Below are 17,740 nucleotides of genomic sequence, written 5' to 3'. Positions count from 1 at the left end.
CACGCAGAGCTGCTAATGTTTTGACTGGTAATGCAATACTTAGCATGCTATCCTCATGCCAAGGATCTTCCCCTGCAGCGGCGCTAAAACAACAAGAAATGCAAAACCCTTGACAGTCAAGATGTTTTCATCATTTCAGGGTATTAAAATTATTAATTATTACTTAAGGAATAGCTTATCCAAAAATGAAACTTTGATGACAATTTTCTCACCCTTGGGCCATCCGAATGTAGATGGGTTTATTTGTTCATTTAAACAGATTTTGAGAAATAAAGCATTACATCACTTGTTCACCAGTGGATCATCTGCTGTGAATGGATACTGTCAGAATGAGAGTCCAACCGCTGATTAAAAAACACCACAATAATCCACAAGTAACCCATACGACTCAAGACTATCAGTTAATGTCTTGTGAAGTGAAAAGCTGTGTGTTTGTACACAATATTTGTTTGGACAATATTTTGTTGTCAATATTTGTTTTCACTCATAAACAGTGCTTGCTATGTGCATATTTCTCTCCTGATTCAGATTAAATGACTTTTGCTGGAGAAAGCATTATTATGCCAGGAGCAATAGTTACAAAGGTGGTTTTTTTTTTTTTTTTTTTTTTTGCTTTTTTGCTTTACATGACATTAATTGATCAGTTGGAGTCATGTGGATTACTTGTGGATTATTGTGATGTTTTATCAACAGTTTGGACTCTCTTTCTGATGGCACCCATTCACTGATTCATTGGTGATGTAGAGTTAAATTAAATGTAACTTTTCTCCAAAACTGTGCAAAATAAAATAACAAACTCATCTACATCTTGGAGGCCTGAGGGTGAATACATTTTCAGCTAATTTTCATTTTTGGGTGACATATTCCTTTGAAATTTAAGAAATGTGTTAGACTTTAGTCAGGATAGAGCTATGTTTAATTTTTGACAGTAATGAAAATATTGCTGTGAGGACTTGAAGTCTTTTAACAACATACCAACAACTTTTCAGTCTTTCTGAAAAAAACTTTTAGTGCACAAAAACTTCATAAAACATTTTTAAAAGTTGTGAAAACTGTGTGTTCTAAAACCTTTATAAAGTACATACCATTGTAAAGACTGTATGTGTATTTCCATGCCTCGTTTTCATCCATTTTACATTCAATATGGCATCTAACCTAAGACCTATACTCAAAAATGTTTTAGTCCCTGTAGAAACAATAGCAGTTTTTACAGTAGTTTCAAACAACAGCATGTTATCCAAGCAAAGTAGACATCCACATATTTAGTACTCAGTAAGGCTGGCATTCGTAACTGCTGTAAATTTAATAACTGCCATTTGAGATATTTCATAAAAGTGACAGCCCACAATATCTGTACTCCAAACTCCAAACGAAGATCTGCTGCACTGCCAAAGCTTCATATTAATTAACCACAGTGCTGCTTGATCTTCTCCAATTTCCCCATGCCGTCTGGCCCAGGAAACCTGCCCCTTAGAGCCAGTTCCAGTTCCATGCCAGTCTTGCAAGGTCAACCAGCTTAACTCCTCATATGATGAAACTGCCAAAACCTGCCTGTTCCATCAGATTGCTTCAGATTGTAGATTACAAAGGCAGCTCTACAACAGTGCAATATGTTTGGCATTGCTTGGTTAGTCAACAGAAATATGGGAGGTACATAATAATCTCACTGAAATATTTACAGGGAAAATGTTTCACAGGGACAGTCAGAACATTTATGTACAGCCATACAGCCACAGGCACCACTGTAACACATCCAGTCTGTTTTGCTTTGTCAGCGAAAATCTAATAAGGCAATACAATGATCTGTCATAATAGAGTCACAAAATAGTATTTATTGTTTGAATTTCTTTAAAAAACTTTGTCTTGTACTAACCCTCATCCTACCTCTAAAACTAACCCTACCCCATGTTATCCTTATGTTATATTACTAGTACTTTCATAGGTAAGTACACTTTAAGTACACTGTAAGTACACATACTGCAAAATAAAGTGCAACCAATACAAAAATTATTACTAAATAAACTGAGCTATTTGGGTTTGTGAACGATTTAAAGACTTTTTTCATTGTTGAATGAATCATTTTTATGGACAAATCTGTTGAATGAATGATTCAATGACTCATCATAAATATAATGGCTGTATCCAAAATTGATACTATATAGTAAGTGAAAAAATACTAGTAATAGTAGTCAGAATTGACTGTATTCATATAATAGTAGGTGAAAAGTACTTGGATGACTTGCTACTTCTGGCGAGATTCTGTAGTGCACATCCAGTGAACACTTTACTATCCCATGAAGCCATGAAACATGACAATGACAACATGGCAGATATAGTACATCCTATTAAATTCATACTACACACATTCATACATAAATGATGTATAGAACAGGTTTTATTTGCTATTTGTTTAAATGTGTTTCTGGTAAATAGCCTTATATGATTAAAGCTGGAGTGAACATTTATCAAAATCATGTTATAAAAGCACCTGAGCTTTCTGTCCTGCAGCAACCTCTTAATTAACATTTGGGAGAAATATGCAGAGGTCCTCAATCAAACTTTAAATGCACTACCAAGTAGTTTAAAAGGATTTTTACAGCAACTTGTTTGTGTGGGTGGTACTCAAAGCCCACATACTTGCTGTTCCTGGAATTATTGGTCACACTGTGGAACGTGTTGGATACTCAAGTTCAGTAAGTACAGTATGTACAGTAGGCCTATATTCCATTCAGAACTGTCAATGAGAGGACTGATATTTATGCATGCAGTGTCTAGCAGGTCTTGTCCCATACTTTTTTTTTTTACATAAAATTTTTAGGCAGGTTTTTTATTTTAATAATGAGAATAAATACAATTATTTAACTGTCATTTAATAGGAAAATACTTCTTTTATGCATCAAGTTGAACTCAAAGCAAAAGTTGGTCAGTTTAATTTCAAGTGACAATGACCGGTCCCATTTTTAAAAGCATGTTGTAATTAGTCAGCCATTTATATGCTTGACTATGCATGTCATTGCTTCTGAGGACTGAATCAGTGGATTTTAAAATTGACTTGTCAGTAGAAGCCACAGAGACCACTCAAGGAAATGAACTTAAAAGTGTTCATCTAGTCAGACTGAGCTTGACTGAAAAAAACAAAAACAACCTTTCATGTATTTATGACAGACCATTACTTCAGGCATGTTCATAAAATTCTGTGCCACATGCTGTAAATGGGGGGTTCCCAACTTTCTGACATTTATAATAAGGCACTTGCAGGAATATGCTACTTTGTTGTCCCATTACTTTTTCTGTTGTATCACATCACGTTTTTTGATATATTTTTTGTTGTAAGAATTATTGGATTTCAAATATTTGCCAGCATAAAATTAATTTGGAACATGGAAAGTAGCTTTAAATAATAGTTTTAAACTAATATAAAAAATCAAATGTCTATTTGCCAGCATGCCAACATTTTGGCTTGACAGTGATGTATAAACTTAAAATCAATGGCGTGCACAGGGGGGCGGGGGGCCGAGCCCCTGCCTCTTTGAGGTCCAACGGTAAAGTGCCCTTGCGGTCCAATCTTTGTGCCCCGGTCCGCGATTGTGCCCTCGCAACACCATTCCGCCCGTGCCCTTCCTGAGGTCTGTGCATGCCACTGCTAAAAATCTAACATTTAGTTGCTTCCCACATTAAATGTACATTTTCGTCATGAGATCAGATAGCAAAAAGTGCAGAGACGATACCTGTTTAATATGAAAGGATAAACCATTCTAAGGACCAAAAAGCATTTAATGAACCACATATATCCTCTACAGCTTACTGCTCTTGCCATTCAATGTGTCAAAAACAGCCCCAGTCTCAGTCTCATAACCATAAATCAAAGCTGGGCCATTGTGTGCCAAAGGCACAAAATTTTTCTCAGCTTCATATTCTGTCAGCTGTGGCAGATCCTCAGGAGACGTGCGGCTCTGATCATTGTTCCGGGTTTCCCTGCAGCACAATGTGACTCTTGTGATGATGTTATCCATTGGTTTGAGTGAGTGCATCCAGAGAGGTAGGTGGTCCCAGGTTTGCAGCCACCAAGGCAGGAGGTGAGGCTTTTGTGATTGCAGTTTATTCACAACAACAATGCAGAGGAGGACAGTAACACATGGTACACAGATACCAACCAGAATTTGCCATCCAGCCATGGAAAGGGCAAAGACAATGGATGGCAGGAGAAGGAAGCAAAGAATCAGGTACAGCACAGCAAACCACCGGTATTTTGCTGTCTGCTCACCCAAAAATCGTGCCATGCGGATGGGCAGACGGCTAAAAGGAACTGGGTACCAAAGTAATATGCCCAGAACATTGAAGATGAAATGACACAGAGCAACCTAAGAGAGAAGATGAACAGAGCATCATGAGGGATAGAACATGGTTTTATCTGTGTAATGTGTCTGTGCTGAGTCTTCTGAATTAAAGATATGACTTCTTTTTAGTAATTTACGAAGTACTATCAAGGCCAATAAAGCCAATATTTTGATACTGATACTGTATACCAGTATCTGTATTCATTGTTTTTGTGATTTTTTTTTAATGGAAAAAATGAATAAATTAACAATCTATTAACTTAGATAATTTAGGCAAAATTTACGGAGCCCCTGGAAAAAATCATGGAAAGTGGGAAAAAAAATGTATTTCAAAAATATTTGTAAATTTTTTTGCGTTCCCTTGAGAAACTTTGCATTCTCTTGTGAAACTTTTGTGTTCTCTCGCAAAACCAGTTGATAGAGTTTTATTTTAAACTTGGACTCAAGTATAAAGAAATACAGTCAGTGCTTAGCTCAGTGATCAGTGCATGGTTTTGGGACATTCTAAAACGCTTAATGTGGTTTAATGTACTACAACAGTGACATTGAAGGCCCATAAATTTAAGTATGAGAGGAAAACGCTGAACATACTGTTCACTGAACAATACTGAATTCTGTCTTTTTATACCACTGTCTTAGTCCATTAATTAAGCATTTACTTTCTATGGGGGCTACGCTCAACACGCACTTTAGTGGGTTACTTTCATATTCCGGGCTATTTTGCTTGTCTGTATGCTTTATTAATAGAGTGTGAACTGACTGTGGTCCTCCAGCGTTTCAGAATGTCCCAAAACTGTGTCTTGAACTATAAGCACTGACTGTATTTCTTTATACTTGAGTCTAAGTTCAAAATAAAACTCTATGAGCCGCTCCATTGTGAATGTACGGAGCTGTATGAACCACTAAGCTGTAAAAGTAAACAGTGTTCGTATGGTGACTTTAAAACTAATGAACATGGTAACTTTTAATTTAAATAAATATAATAAACATCACACACACACACACACTAATTATAATAATAATAATCTTTCAATCATTATTTGGTGTAAAATAAAATAGAAAAATTGCTAAAATGAGATTGAGAAATTGTTCCTGTTCTTCACAACTAAATTCTCAAACAGTTATGTTTTTCCACTTTGAAGCACTTTGGTTAATAATGACTGATATTTGCAGCTATTTTTATAAATGCAAAAAATATGTCATTTTAAAATAATAAAATCACTAGTTAAATCCTTAAACCAATCCTCTCAAAACAACACACTGTTGGAAGCATCAATATTCTAAGGTCAATCCACCATTCCTAGAATTCTCTAACACAGTCACTGTTTAATTAAGTGAGAAAGTTCACATCTCAAATGGGATCACCTGAAAGGCCGCAGCTAGCTTGTCTCCTGGGCTTGCTAATGCGGCTAAGATGGCTGTAGTGGTTGTTCCGATATTGGAGCCCAAGGTCAAAGGGTAGGCCCGCTCAATACTTATCACACCAATACCTGAAAGCACAATGAACCTGAGAGTTCACCAGAGCAGTTGATTCTGTTACTAATGAGACCTTCCAATAAGGTCAATCTAGCCTTATTAAGAGCAAATTGGATGACCATGTATGACCATGACGGAACTGGCATTTACCGTATGAAAATGGCCTTGTCCCAAATGGCACACGTGGCCCTCATTGATTTTTAGGGAATAATCTGCTGTGAAGTCCATATTATGTGTTTGGTAAAAGACCATGAATCTAATTTTTCAGTCTTGGTGTACTTCATTTATTCAAAAATTGTAAAAAAAAATAATAATAATAATAAATAAATAAATACATATAATACATATAATAACAACTTTTTTTATTATTAATTTTGATTAAAAAAAAAACTCTTCTATGTTTCCAATGTATGAATTCAAATGTATTTTGACATATTGTTGTGCATAAAGTCAAAAAAATGGTTTGGGCATTTTTTTTTTTAACAAACTGCTTTTTAAAATATTTAGTAAGATAAAAAATGTTTTTGAAGAAATTACAATTGTAACTGCACAGTTGTAAGTTTGAGTTAATTTTAAAATGCTGATTTTTTTTTTCAAGTATGCTTCAACGTTATTTCTGCATGTATAGATTATGCAAGATTTTTAGACACATTTTTTTTAGACCCCTAAAGTCTAATTAAAGTCTTTTATGCATTCACATGAAGTGCAACATTTGCATTTGCAACAGGACCTAAATCTGTTTGAAAAGACTACCTGTGTGTTCGCCTTTGAGAGGAAGAAATAATGTTTGAAACATATAGTCTGCACAAATTACGGCTTCCATGGCAGTTCTAAAACTCTTTGGGATAAGTGGTCTCCCAGGCAGTGTAATTAGGATGCTGTGGATCCATAATCTAGCTGTCATGCATCACTAGAAAGTCTAATCACTGTCTAGCTAATTGCAATAAATCCAGAAGCAAGGTTAGACCATCACTCTTCCATCCGTCAGAAGGGCAGGTGGATTAGAAAGGGTTGAGAGCATCAAGTGAACATCTCTGTTCTCTTGGCACTGGTTCGCCCTTCCTCTATTTCATTTCCCTCTATCTCGCTCTTATTTGTTGACGCATAACATCTTATGTCTGTCATTTCCCTGGGAAATCGAGTGCATGAGTTACCGCATTGAGTAAAACCTTTACATTATTCACAGGCCAGAAAAGACCATTGATTCTCAAAGCACAAAGCTCATAGAGTAGTGAATACGAATGAGCGGAAGTCAACAGTCAACCCTGTGAGGTCTAAAGATTAACTCCTCTGAGGCTTAGTGGTGTCTAAATGCAAATATTAGTGCATTACTCAGAGGTGCTCTTGGGTGTAATGAATTTCTCAGGTCATCTGGGAGCACAGCTAAATTATACAGAAGAAATTCAAACACTTTGCTGACATTTTGTTCAACTAAGAGAGAAGGGACTTACCTATCAAAGGAGTGATGGCAGAAGTGAACACCGAACTGCTCTGAACAACAAAGGTCATGCCAGCACCAACTAGAATTGCCAGGTAGCCAGTCAACCAGCCGAATGGAAAAGGAAAGTCTGCAGGAAAGTGTTTTGTTTATATCTCTAGAAAATGCTGTAAGAATTACAAGATACTCAAGGGTCCCTTTGGGGTTTGTCGTACTGTAACGCTGGATGAAATTCTTTGCACGCTTTCCAAAAGGGCAGCACGCTTAGAAACTGACAAAGTGCTTATTGGAGCCTGTAAGATCCTGCAAAAACTCAAAAGACTATCAAGTAGTGTTTTAGCTATTAATGTTTCAATAGAGCACTTGCCTGATAAATTATAACATATTCGGTCACACTTTAGTTTGGGGACCAATTCTTACTATTAATTAGCTATTAACTACAACTTTTGCCTCAATAAACACCAAATTTTCTGCTTATTTATAAGTAGCAAAGTAGTTGTTTAGTTAGTTCAGATGTAGGTAGGGTAATAGGGTTCATTCACCCAAAAATGAAAATTAGCATTATTTACTCACCCTCAAGGCATCCTAGGTGTATATGACTTCCTTCTTTCAGACGAATGCAATTAGAGTTATATTAAAAATTGTTCTGGCTCCTTCAAGCTTTATAATGCAATGGGGGTGGAGCACCTGACTCTGGGGGGTGAATAAAGGCCTCCTGTAGCGAATCGATGCATTTTGTGAGAAAAACCCATATTTAAAATGGGTATTTTAATGTAGCTTGTGCCAGAATTATTTTTAATATAACTCCGGTTGCATTCGTCTGAAAGAAGGAAGTCATATATATTTGGATGCCTGGAGGGTGAGTAAATAATGAGCTAATTTTGGTGGAACTTACCCTTAAAATGAAATATGGTCATGCAAAAAAAGACATTAATATTTACTTTGTAAGTATTAATAAACAGCATTTTATAAGTACTAATAAACAGCCAATATACTGGTAATATGCATGTTAATAAGCAGCTAGTTTGGTCCCAAAAACAAAAGTGTTACCACATATTTAGAGATTAGTTTAGTAAGATGATTATGCATTGTTCAGTTATTTGTTAAGATTTTTTTTTTCCTAATTAAAGTGTAATTATCCAGGTTAAAAATTAACTCAACTATAGTTTTTCAAAAATTCACAATATATTATCATATAATTAAAAAAAAAGAAAGAAAATATGTAATTAATGTAAAACACTAAATCAAACAATCAAAGTAATTGTATGCAATTTAATAATAAATGATGACAGATATTTACCAGACAAATATATAGATCTACACTGCAGCTCAAAAGTTTGGTCTCCGTAAGATTTTAATGGTTTTAAAAAAATTCTTATATGCATATCAAGGCTGCATTTACTTGATCAAAAATACAGAAAAAATGTAATATTGTGAAATATTATTACAATTTAAAATAATGGTGTTCTATATTACTATATTTTAAAATATAATTTATTCATGTGATGCAAAGCTGGATTTTTATCAGCCATTACAGTTTTCAGTGTCACATGATTCTTCAAAAATAATTATAATATGCTGATTATTACTGTTATTATCACTGTTGGAAAAAGTTGTGCTGATTAATATTTTTTTGGAACCTGTTATTTTTTTTAGGATTCTTGATGAATAAAAGGTTAAAAAGAACAGCATTTATTCAAAATATAAATATTTTTTAATTTCTATTTTCTAAGTTTTTACCATCACTTTTTATTAATTGAACACATCCTTGGTGAATAAAAGTATTATTATTTTTATTTTTTCAAAAAAAAAAAGAATAAAAATTTACTGACCCCAGACTTTTAAATGGTAGTTTATATTGTTACAAAAGATTTATATTTTAAATAAACACTGCTCTTTTGAACTTTTTATTTGTTAAAGAATACTGCTATTTTAAATTGAAATAATATGTCATAATATTACAGTTTTTTTCTGTATTTTTGATCAAATAAATGCAGCCTTGATGAGCATAAGAAACTTATTTAAAAAAAAAACAAAAAAAAAACATTAAAACTCTTACTGATCCCAAACTTTTGAGTGGTAGTGTATACATGCACTGTGAAAAAAGAAATTAATAAATAAATAAAAATCATGGCAATATATGTACTGTTAAAACTGCAATATATGCACTGTACAGTCATGGCAGCATATGTTTTTTTCATTACTATATTAATACTATATTAATTATAGCTATTTCATTTTTTAAGTTATTCAAGATTCAACTTGATTTTTTAAGTCAGTTTAATATTCATTAGCAAAAAGGTCAATGGATTATAATCAATTTTAAATGAGATTCCACAATTATCGATAAATTAACTGTTTAGAATAAATCAGCAGAATAAATGCTGATGTTGATTAGACAGTCAAGATTAATAAAAGCATAATCATGTACTGAGATGTGATATGTCTCTCGTCAAGAGAAAAGTAATTGAGATACAGTATATGAAGAAACTCTTACAGCATTTTTCATGGCTCCTCACAATCACATTAACTGTGTAAATAGGTAGTTTTCACCTGTGTTGATGATTTTCTGGATAGTTTTGGCCACTGGTCCCTGGAGAAGGGAGTTGAGAAGCTTAACCAGCAGCAGGAGGCAGGTGCAAAGCACCAGAAGTGAGGAAGCCAGCAGAATCAACCCCACAGCCAGATCAGACAATCCCGTCTCCACAAATAGATGAGTGCCTGTTCCAACACACATGCATTTACATCTCTAGTCTCCTGTGGAAATGTGCCCGTCACTCACGCGTTGACAGGCATGTGTTCATATTAACAGTGATTAGCCCATCAGATTATGGTGTGTTAGAAGAAAGAGGATTTCAGATTCTTACAAATGACCATTATTTATGCATCAAGAAAAATGGCTTCTAAAAATGAGGCACACAGATATAATTAAGGGCTTTAGTCACTGACTGTCCCCTGATAAATATGGAATTATTACTTTTTTTTACCTTATTATGATGGCTCTTGTATTTGAAAGATGATAAAAAAAATATGCTGCTTAATGCCTCCAAGCCATTATATGAGGAAGGATGACTCAAAAGCACATTGAAAGTTTAAAAACATCTTGCTTCCTAATACAGCCTGTACACTGTTTGTTACTGTTGTTGATGTTGAATGTGTAGTTAGTCATTTAAACAAGCATATGACTCAGTAGCTGTTTCTATCACAGGATGTACTAATACAGAAAAAAATGATAGTTATTAGCCCCGACGGAGCTTTGAGTAAATGAAGAAGAGCCAAACAGTCTATAGAGGGACCGAAAAATCAGTTTTCTTCACAGCAAAAAGGGTGGATTGTTTGAATAAAGTATTTTTCTGTAATAAAAAAATCTTAAAATTTGAAGCCAAATAGAATCGAGAACAATACTGCGTTATTTTAAAAGTGTATGAATGAAATGACTAAAGGCTGATCAATCAAAGGACAGCCTTTGCTGTCTTTGTCTATTTCATTCTCTATTCCTTTGAAATTTGATCTTTTCCACTCACATTTTTTAGCATTCATGTGTAGTGATGTGGTTTGCGCTGTTGAGTTTTCTGAGGGCACGAAAGAAACATTCTCTTGGATCTGTGGATAATAAATTTAGATAACGTCAGTACATCAAAAGATCTTCATCAGTAGGCAAACAGAGACGTTGCTTACCGTGATATGCGCATGGCACCAAACTTTTATCAGGCTCTTATTGCGCAGCACCTCTTGCCCTGTTGCTATACCTACGATTACGCTCCTATCCAGCTGAAAGGGGAAAAAAAATTGTCTTTTAACTCTAAACCCAGATTAATGAGAGACAGAAGAGTAGTGGAGGGCAAACAGTGTGATATTTAATTAGGCTACACACGTTTTAACAAGCTCTAAAGCACTTAACAAGAAAACTAATGACCAGTTTTCTTTTTGTTTATAATGACACCCAACTGGCTGTGTACTTAAAGGAATAAATGATCCAAAATGGAAAATCTGTTATTTTTCATTCAACCTCATGTCATTCCAAACTTTCTCTCTTTTGTGCAAAACAAAAGGAGATGTTTTGAAGAACGTTCATGCTGCTGTTTTGCATATAGTGAAAGTGGATGGTTATGAGGGGATATCAAATGCCAAAAATGTCAAAAAGCAAAATATAAGTACGACAAACATGCTACATTCTAAAGGTGAGGTTACATTTTTAGTGAAATTTCACAGGCAAAAAGATCATTTGTCTATTGTCAATAGAGTGGCACACTTCACATGATTGAAGCACAACTCACACAGAAGCCACTTTCAAATCAAGCAGCTTTCTGTTGGTCTGTTTGCATGTTGAATCCATGAGACCAATTTGAAACCACTGCAAAACCTGTGTGCAGAAAGCTTTCCTTCACACAAAATTTCCAGAGTGTGGAATCCTATTGAAATTACTTGATTTTACTTGTAAAATTTCAACATGATCTAATGATAATTTGTATGCATTTTACATAAAATGTGGTACTACAAAACAGACAGACACTAAAACGTACAATAATAACATATTTACAGCATCTAAATGTACAATACTCATGTATTTTCAGGAATGTAACATACTATACGGACATACTGACAATACCTAAAACGTAAATTATTTACATATGACCATCTTTAATTAATCATTAATTAGGGGTCTAAGCGTGTATTAAGCTTAATTAAAGGACGCCAAAACCGCTAGTTGCAGACTTAAGTGTCGTTGTCACTATGTCATTGGAATTCTTGGCTCATGGCAGACAAGACATGTCATGCCTCAGATTCATTCGTAAGCCTGGCAAAATGTTCAGGTATTTCACATTTTGAAAAACCTACTTTTGCAAACTAGTCCTAGGTTTTTTTCGCCCTATTGGAACCAAATCAGTGCAGAAAGATTCTCTGGAGAGTGAATATCAATAATTATCAAAGAAAAGTTGAATTTTCGACTCACCGTCGCAAAGATATCCCAAATTATTCAAAAGGTGTAGAACACTAATGTAAGAGCTCAATCTGAGGTCACAGGAAAAAAATTGCAGAACTTGGCCTTGGTCACCACCAAGGCCAAGTTCTGCAATTTTTTTCCTGTGATAAAAAAAAAAAAAAAACTATAACTGCGCAACCATTTGTCTATAAGTACATTTGCGTATCTCAAAAAAAACATGGACAACGTTGGCCGACAAATTTTGAGGTTTACAGAGGCCGATCGGAATGAAATTCGGTGGGCCTGAAAGAATTTAGAAAAAAAACGGCCACTGGGGCGCATTTTTCAAGAGCTTAAATTGTATATTGTATGTCCCACGGTTTTTCACATATACGCACAATATTCCTATCATGCGATAGAACTCCTAATTCTGGACAACTTTGTTTCTAGAACCACTGCTGTCAATCAAATCATTTGTTAAATGATTGAGAAGATGTCAAAAACCTACTTTTGCGAACTAGTCCTAGGTAAACTGCAGTGCAATTATCTGGACTCTCTCGGTCAATAATTATCAAAAAAAATGTTGAAATTTACCCTTTAGGCTATAACGGGGTCGTTTAGAAAAGGAGCCTTTCCAAATTTACCCAAATTCCTCTAAAGCCTAAAAGAAAACTCAAAACGTCACAAAACTTAGTGAGTATACTACACAAAATTTATCTTGCGAAGTGAAACGCACGTAATGCAAATACATTATTTAGTAACCAACACACATTCTCTCTATGAGGGTTGCGCTTCACTAAATAAAATTATTTAATATATACCTGTTTACAATAAGCACTTATTTGCACGTACACAGAACAAAGTTTGAGGGCACACACATAATATCTGTGGGAGCGCAGAGCCACAATCTCTATATAGGAGAGCAAGCCCGCTAGCCTGGGTGTCCCCATGCTGCCTTCCGCGCAGCACGATTTTATTCACGCTGGAAGGTAGCATGGAAACCATGGACCAAATTTTCACCTCAGATAGGGAACCAATCACAGAACAGGGAGGGAGCAGCAAGACGATGACGCCTTCTATGCGACTCACCGAAGCAGTTTGTTTATAACTATGGATCCAGCATGGCAGCAAGTTATCATTCGATGCAGCCGTTCACATGTCGCGCCTAAAAACGCGTGGAAAACGCTAGGCGCGTCGCTTTCTCCTTTCCAAACCGCTCTGTATCTTGCGCATGGAAAACGCAACCGTGTCGCAACCGCGTCGTTTCCATTATGCGCGCGCATACCGTGCGTCTACATTTGAAATAACGAACTTTAGCGTGCAAAAGACGCGACATGTGAACGGCCCCTTAGATAGTGTTCTAAGTAGTTTAGAACGCAAGTTTATTTTGAAAAAAGAGCAACTTTTGCCGTTAAACCATCGCTCTGTATACGTCATCCGGTATGATTGAAACGATTGGCTATGAGCTACGCACAGGCGCATTTGATAGACATTCGTAGCGCCCAATAAACGGCTCTGGGCATTCGTAAACCACGCCTAAAATACGAGAAAATGAACATGTGGTTCCCAGACCACGAATCATGACGAAGTCATAACGTGGTCTGGCGTTAGCCAGGCTACAAGCCCGCTGCAATCTGAGAGATTCATGCTCTCTCATATTTTCATGCTGTCTTCATGGCCTCTCATATTACAATAATGCACTCGACATTTGCCATGAAAATAACGACAAAACCTGCCTCAAATAAACTATGAAAATGAGAACAAATTTGTACAAGCTAAAATCCCTTCTTATTGGTTACTATAAATCGAGAGTATCTTGTGTTTTTCTGTGGGTGCTCGATCTTTTCCGTGATTGCTCGAGGATTGACGCCTGAGACAGGTGACAAGCAGGCAAAGTTTTAAGGAGATCAGACCACAGTCAGTGCTATAACAGTCATGACAATTAAAAAATGCAATATTTCTATGGTAAATTACCTGGATTTGCCAAAAATACTTTTTAAAAAATTGATTTAGGTGGAATATTTTTCATTATTATTCTATTACTGCATTGGCGCTAAAGCACACATTGCAAATTCAAAAGTTCCCGCTTCAAGATACTTTACAACAGGTTTAAAGGCAGGATAATTGAACGCCGGCCTTTTTGGCTTTTGCCTGCTTCATCACAGATTGCGACATGCCGTGTTTCTGGTGAGGTGTGTTTGAGAGAAATGTTCACCTATAGGGAGTAATATAATATAAGTATACATAATATTGGGATAATAATCTCAATAATATTTTCAGTGATTAGCAACTTAAATTCTGCAACTTAAATTCACCTCATACAAAACTATTGTATTCCACCAGAGAGGACTGTGGCTGTAACGCATTGCCATTTGGGTTACTTTTGGCACTCCATTTGATATTTTTGCAATAGATTAATTAGAATTAGAATAAATCAAAATTGTACATTTTAGCATAAATAAAAACTTACAAAAATTTACATTTTGTGCATGTTACATAGGCCACTAATACCTACAATTTTATCAGAATTCAATCTACCTATTGAATTGCATATGAGAATTGGCAGAATTATTAAGTTTTAAGTTGGTATGAAAGGGTCTTTAATCTTCTAAATTCAGCTTTATGTGAGAAACTGACCAAAATGTAGATCATTGTTCAATGAAAAATGTATTGCTTTAGAAAACTTTTATATAGAGCATGAGTCATGTGGACCACTGTTATATACCTTGGTACTTTTGGTCTTTTTTCAATATTGACAGCCTATGAACTATGTACCAAACTCCTGATTTCTGTTTTGCATAGAAGTATGAAAGGCATTCTTAATGATCAATTTCAGTACATTTTGTAACAGAATAATACTGCACCTGTATAATCCGTTTGGTGAGGGGTTCTGTGATGACTTTCAGAAGCTCCGGACCATCCTCTCCAGTCACGATGTTGAAACTGTCAACCAACGCCTCCGATGTGAGCCTCATCACGCCAGTGATGGCTTCCAGTGGCAGCAACACCAGCACTGACAGCCAGTTAAAGCAATCATGCACTGTGGCACCTGCAAATGCTCTGAAACAGACCCACACAGAAAGTGTCATTAAAGAACTCCAAACTTTTTATTGATGGTTGAATGCCAACAGTATGAGGTAGGCTATTGTATGCTCTCTCTCTCTACCGTTTGAACTCCTCTCTCTCCCCTGCCTGCATCAGAGCCACGATGGTGTTGGTAACAGATGTGCCGATGTTTGAGCCCATGATGATAGGAATTGCGGATCCAACATCCAACACTGCATGAAACACAGAATGCAGAAACCCGATCAATTGAGCCGGTGAGTCACGTTTCATTAAGTACAACAATCGTCCTTAGGCAGTTGTGGAAAAACACAGGGGCTCCTATCATCCACAAAGTTCATTCTCTGGAAACAGGTATTAGAAAGCTACTCAGAAAAATAGCCAATTACAATAGAAAATAACGCCACAGCAACAAAGAGAAAGTGAGACACAAGAACAAAAGGATTTTACATCAAGATTTGGTAAATTACCAGGATGCGCAGCCATATTGGAGATACTCAGATTTAAACAGCATGGATTGCATGGGTAATGTAATACTGAATACGTTCTTCTGCTAATTTATGCTGTCTATCCCACAGAAAAAAAACATGTGGAAGCTGTTAAATCATATAGAGAAGGACTTAGTAAGCAGGAAAGGGTGCAATATATTGACAAACTAAAGTTAATAGGTAAAATAAATAAAGATAAGTATGAGCAGTATTTATTAAGATATTAGCCTAATAGTTCACCTATCTGATCGGAAATGATTAGAACAAACACAAATGTTGTCAAGGTTCTTGCCCTGATAATTCTGGTTCAGTTTGGCCAACTTCAAATGCCTTCTTTCCTCAGACAGTCTTTTGCACTCTTCTCCTTGATTTGTTATAATCTTTTGGCTTTGTCCATAGTACTCCAAATGTTTTTTTCCCGGAATGACCGATTAGTACAACCCAAAAGTTGACAATAATTGACCATTTTGAGCAGCAATAATCAGCTAAATTTGCAAGCTCTGTTCGGTTCAGTGGCATTGTTTGCTCTCTGTGCTGCTAATATGGCCGACTGATGATGCATCGTGAAAACACTCTATGAGATGTGCCAAAATACGCGCCATTTGCCTTTTTTTGTGTGTGTATGTTACCAAAAATAAAACTAAACTGTATATAAAGTGAGGAAAATAAAGTAAATGAGAGCTGTACTAATGACAGTGTCAACACTTTTCCATGGAATGGGCTCTGATGGCATTGGATGTTTCTTTGTAGGGGGTGTAACTTGTAGTAGGCATACAATATAGGGGCATGGTTGGTAACTGCCATTCGCAACTCCTCTCCCATGGCCTCATGGGATAGTATTTGATGAACACTGCAGAATCTCAGCGGAAGTATTAGGTTATCTGGATACTTTTCACCTTTCGTGAATAATATTATTTTGAACATACTCATTCCACATACTGCTTTTCATGTACTTTATAATACGAAATAATCATAATCAAACACACAAAATGAACATTAGAAAATATCAGCCCTCTAGATGGCGCTAATGACCAATCAGAATTGAATATTCCAGACCACTGTGTAAAATTGTTTAACAATTATTATATTCTAATATAGGTTTTTTGGTTAGTCAGAACTGTACTGTGCTTGTAATGGCTGGGTATATGACTTACATCCAGAGGAGACCAAACTGACAACGATGGAGGTGGAAGTGCTGGAACTTTGGACCAGGACAGTAACCAGTATTCCCACCACCAATCCCGCCACAGGGTTAGAAAGGACAGCATTGTCCTTAAATATGTCCCCTGCAACCTTCCCTGTCCAAAGATACAACACAATCCACTCACAGCTTTTATTTCCACACTGAGCATGTGATATTGAGATTAGTAGTAGCTGGACACAAAGTAACTAGCTTGTCACATTTCATTTGGAAACAGAATATTTACAATAGTTACTGTATCAGAGAACAGTTGAAAATGTAAACAAAAAGGTGTTAAAGGTTACCTCCAGCTAACTGAAAGGCTGAGCTGAGGATGTCCAGAGAACAGATAAACATATACAGAAATATAAGAAGAAGAGGTATCTTGCAAATATTGATGAAGGTGTGTTTTCCCATTGTCCTCATGATTCTGGCTAAAAAGTGTTTTAAAGATTTTTGTAGAAATACACGTTTTAGATTTTTCATAGCATATATATATGAAATGTATTCAAATGAAATAGCAATCAAATGATTGAAGAGAAGAACTAATACTTACAGGAAAAATCATTTTTCTTTTATAACCATCCTTTTTTTTTTAATAAATTTTCATATATACAACACATACACACACAATGGTATTCCTATTATTATGGGAACATTCCATAGGTGTAATGGTGTTCCTACTGTACAATCTGTCTTTTCCATCCCCTTACCCAAACGTCAAACCCTCACACAAAATGTTCTACTATATCAGATTTAAAAAATACTTTCACATTTCAAAAACACATTCTGTATGATTTATTAGCTTGTTTTCTTTTGGGGACCTAGAAAATG

General features: G+C 35.7%; 1 protein-coding gene across 1 annotated transcript; it reads right to left on the bottom strand.

Annotated features, from left to right (window-relative positions):
• Positions 1 to 3,794: 3,794 nt before the first annotated feature.
• slc34a1b (solute carrier family 34 member 1b) lies at positions 3,795 to 17,323 on the bottom strand. Its single transcript, XM_073824604.1, has 10 exons — positions 17,212 to 17,323; positions 16,881 to 17,024; positions 15,342 to 15,453; positions 15,040 to 15,235; positions 10,930 to 11,022; positions 10,776 to 10,854; positions 9,805 to 9,972; positions 7,265 to 7,381; positions 5,703 to 5,827; positions 3,795 to 4,361 (listed from the first exon to the last, which is right to left on the bottom strand). Exons 1-10 carry the CDS (start codon positions 17,321 to 17,323, stop codon positions 3,795 to 3,797), a joined length of 1,713 nt encoding a protein of 570 aa, XP_073680705.1.
• Positions 17,324 to 17,740: the final 417 nt, after the last annotated feature.

The sequence above is a fragment of the Garra rufa genome, chromosome 19 (genome assembly GCF_049309525.1).
Source record: "Garra rufa chromosome 19, GarRuf1.0, whole genome shotgun sequence".
Taxonomy (NCBI): domain Eukaryota; kingdom Metazoa; phylum Chordata; class Actinopteri; order Cypriniformes; family Cyprinidae; genus Garra; species Garra rufa.
The sequence above is the reverse complement of the archived record's forward strand: the minus strand, read 5'-3'. Positions and strand labels throughout refer to the sequence as shown.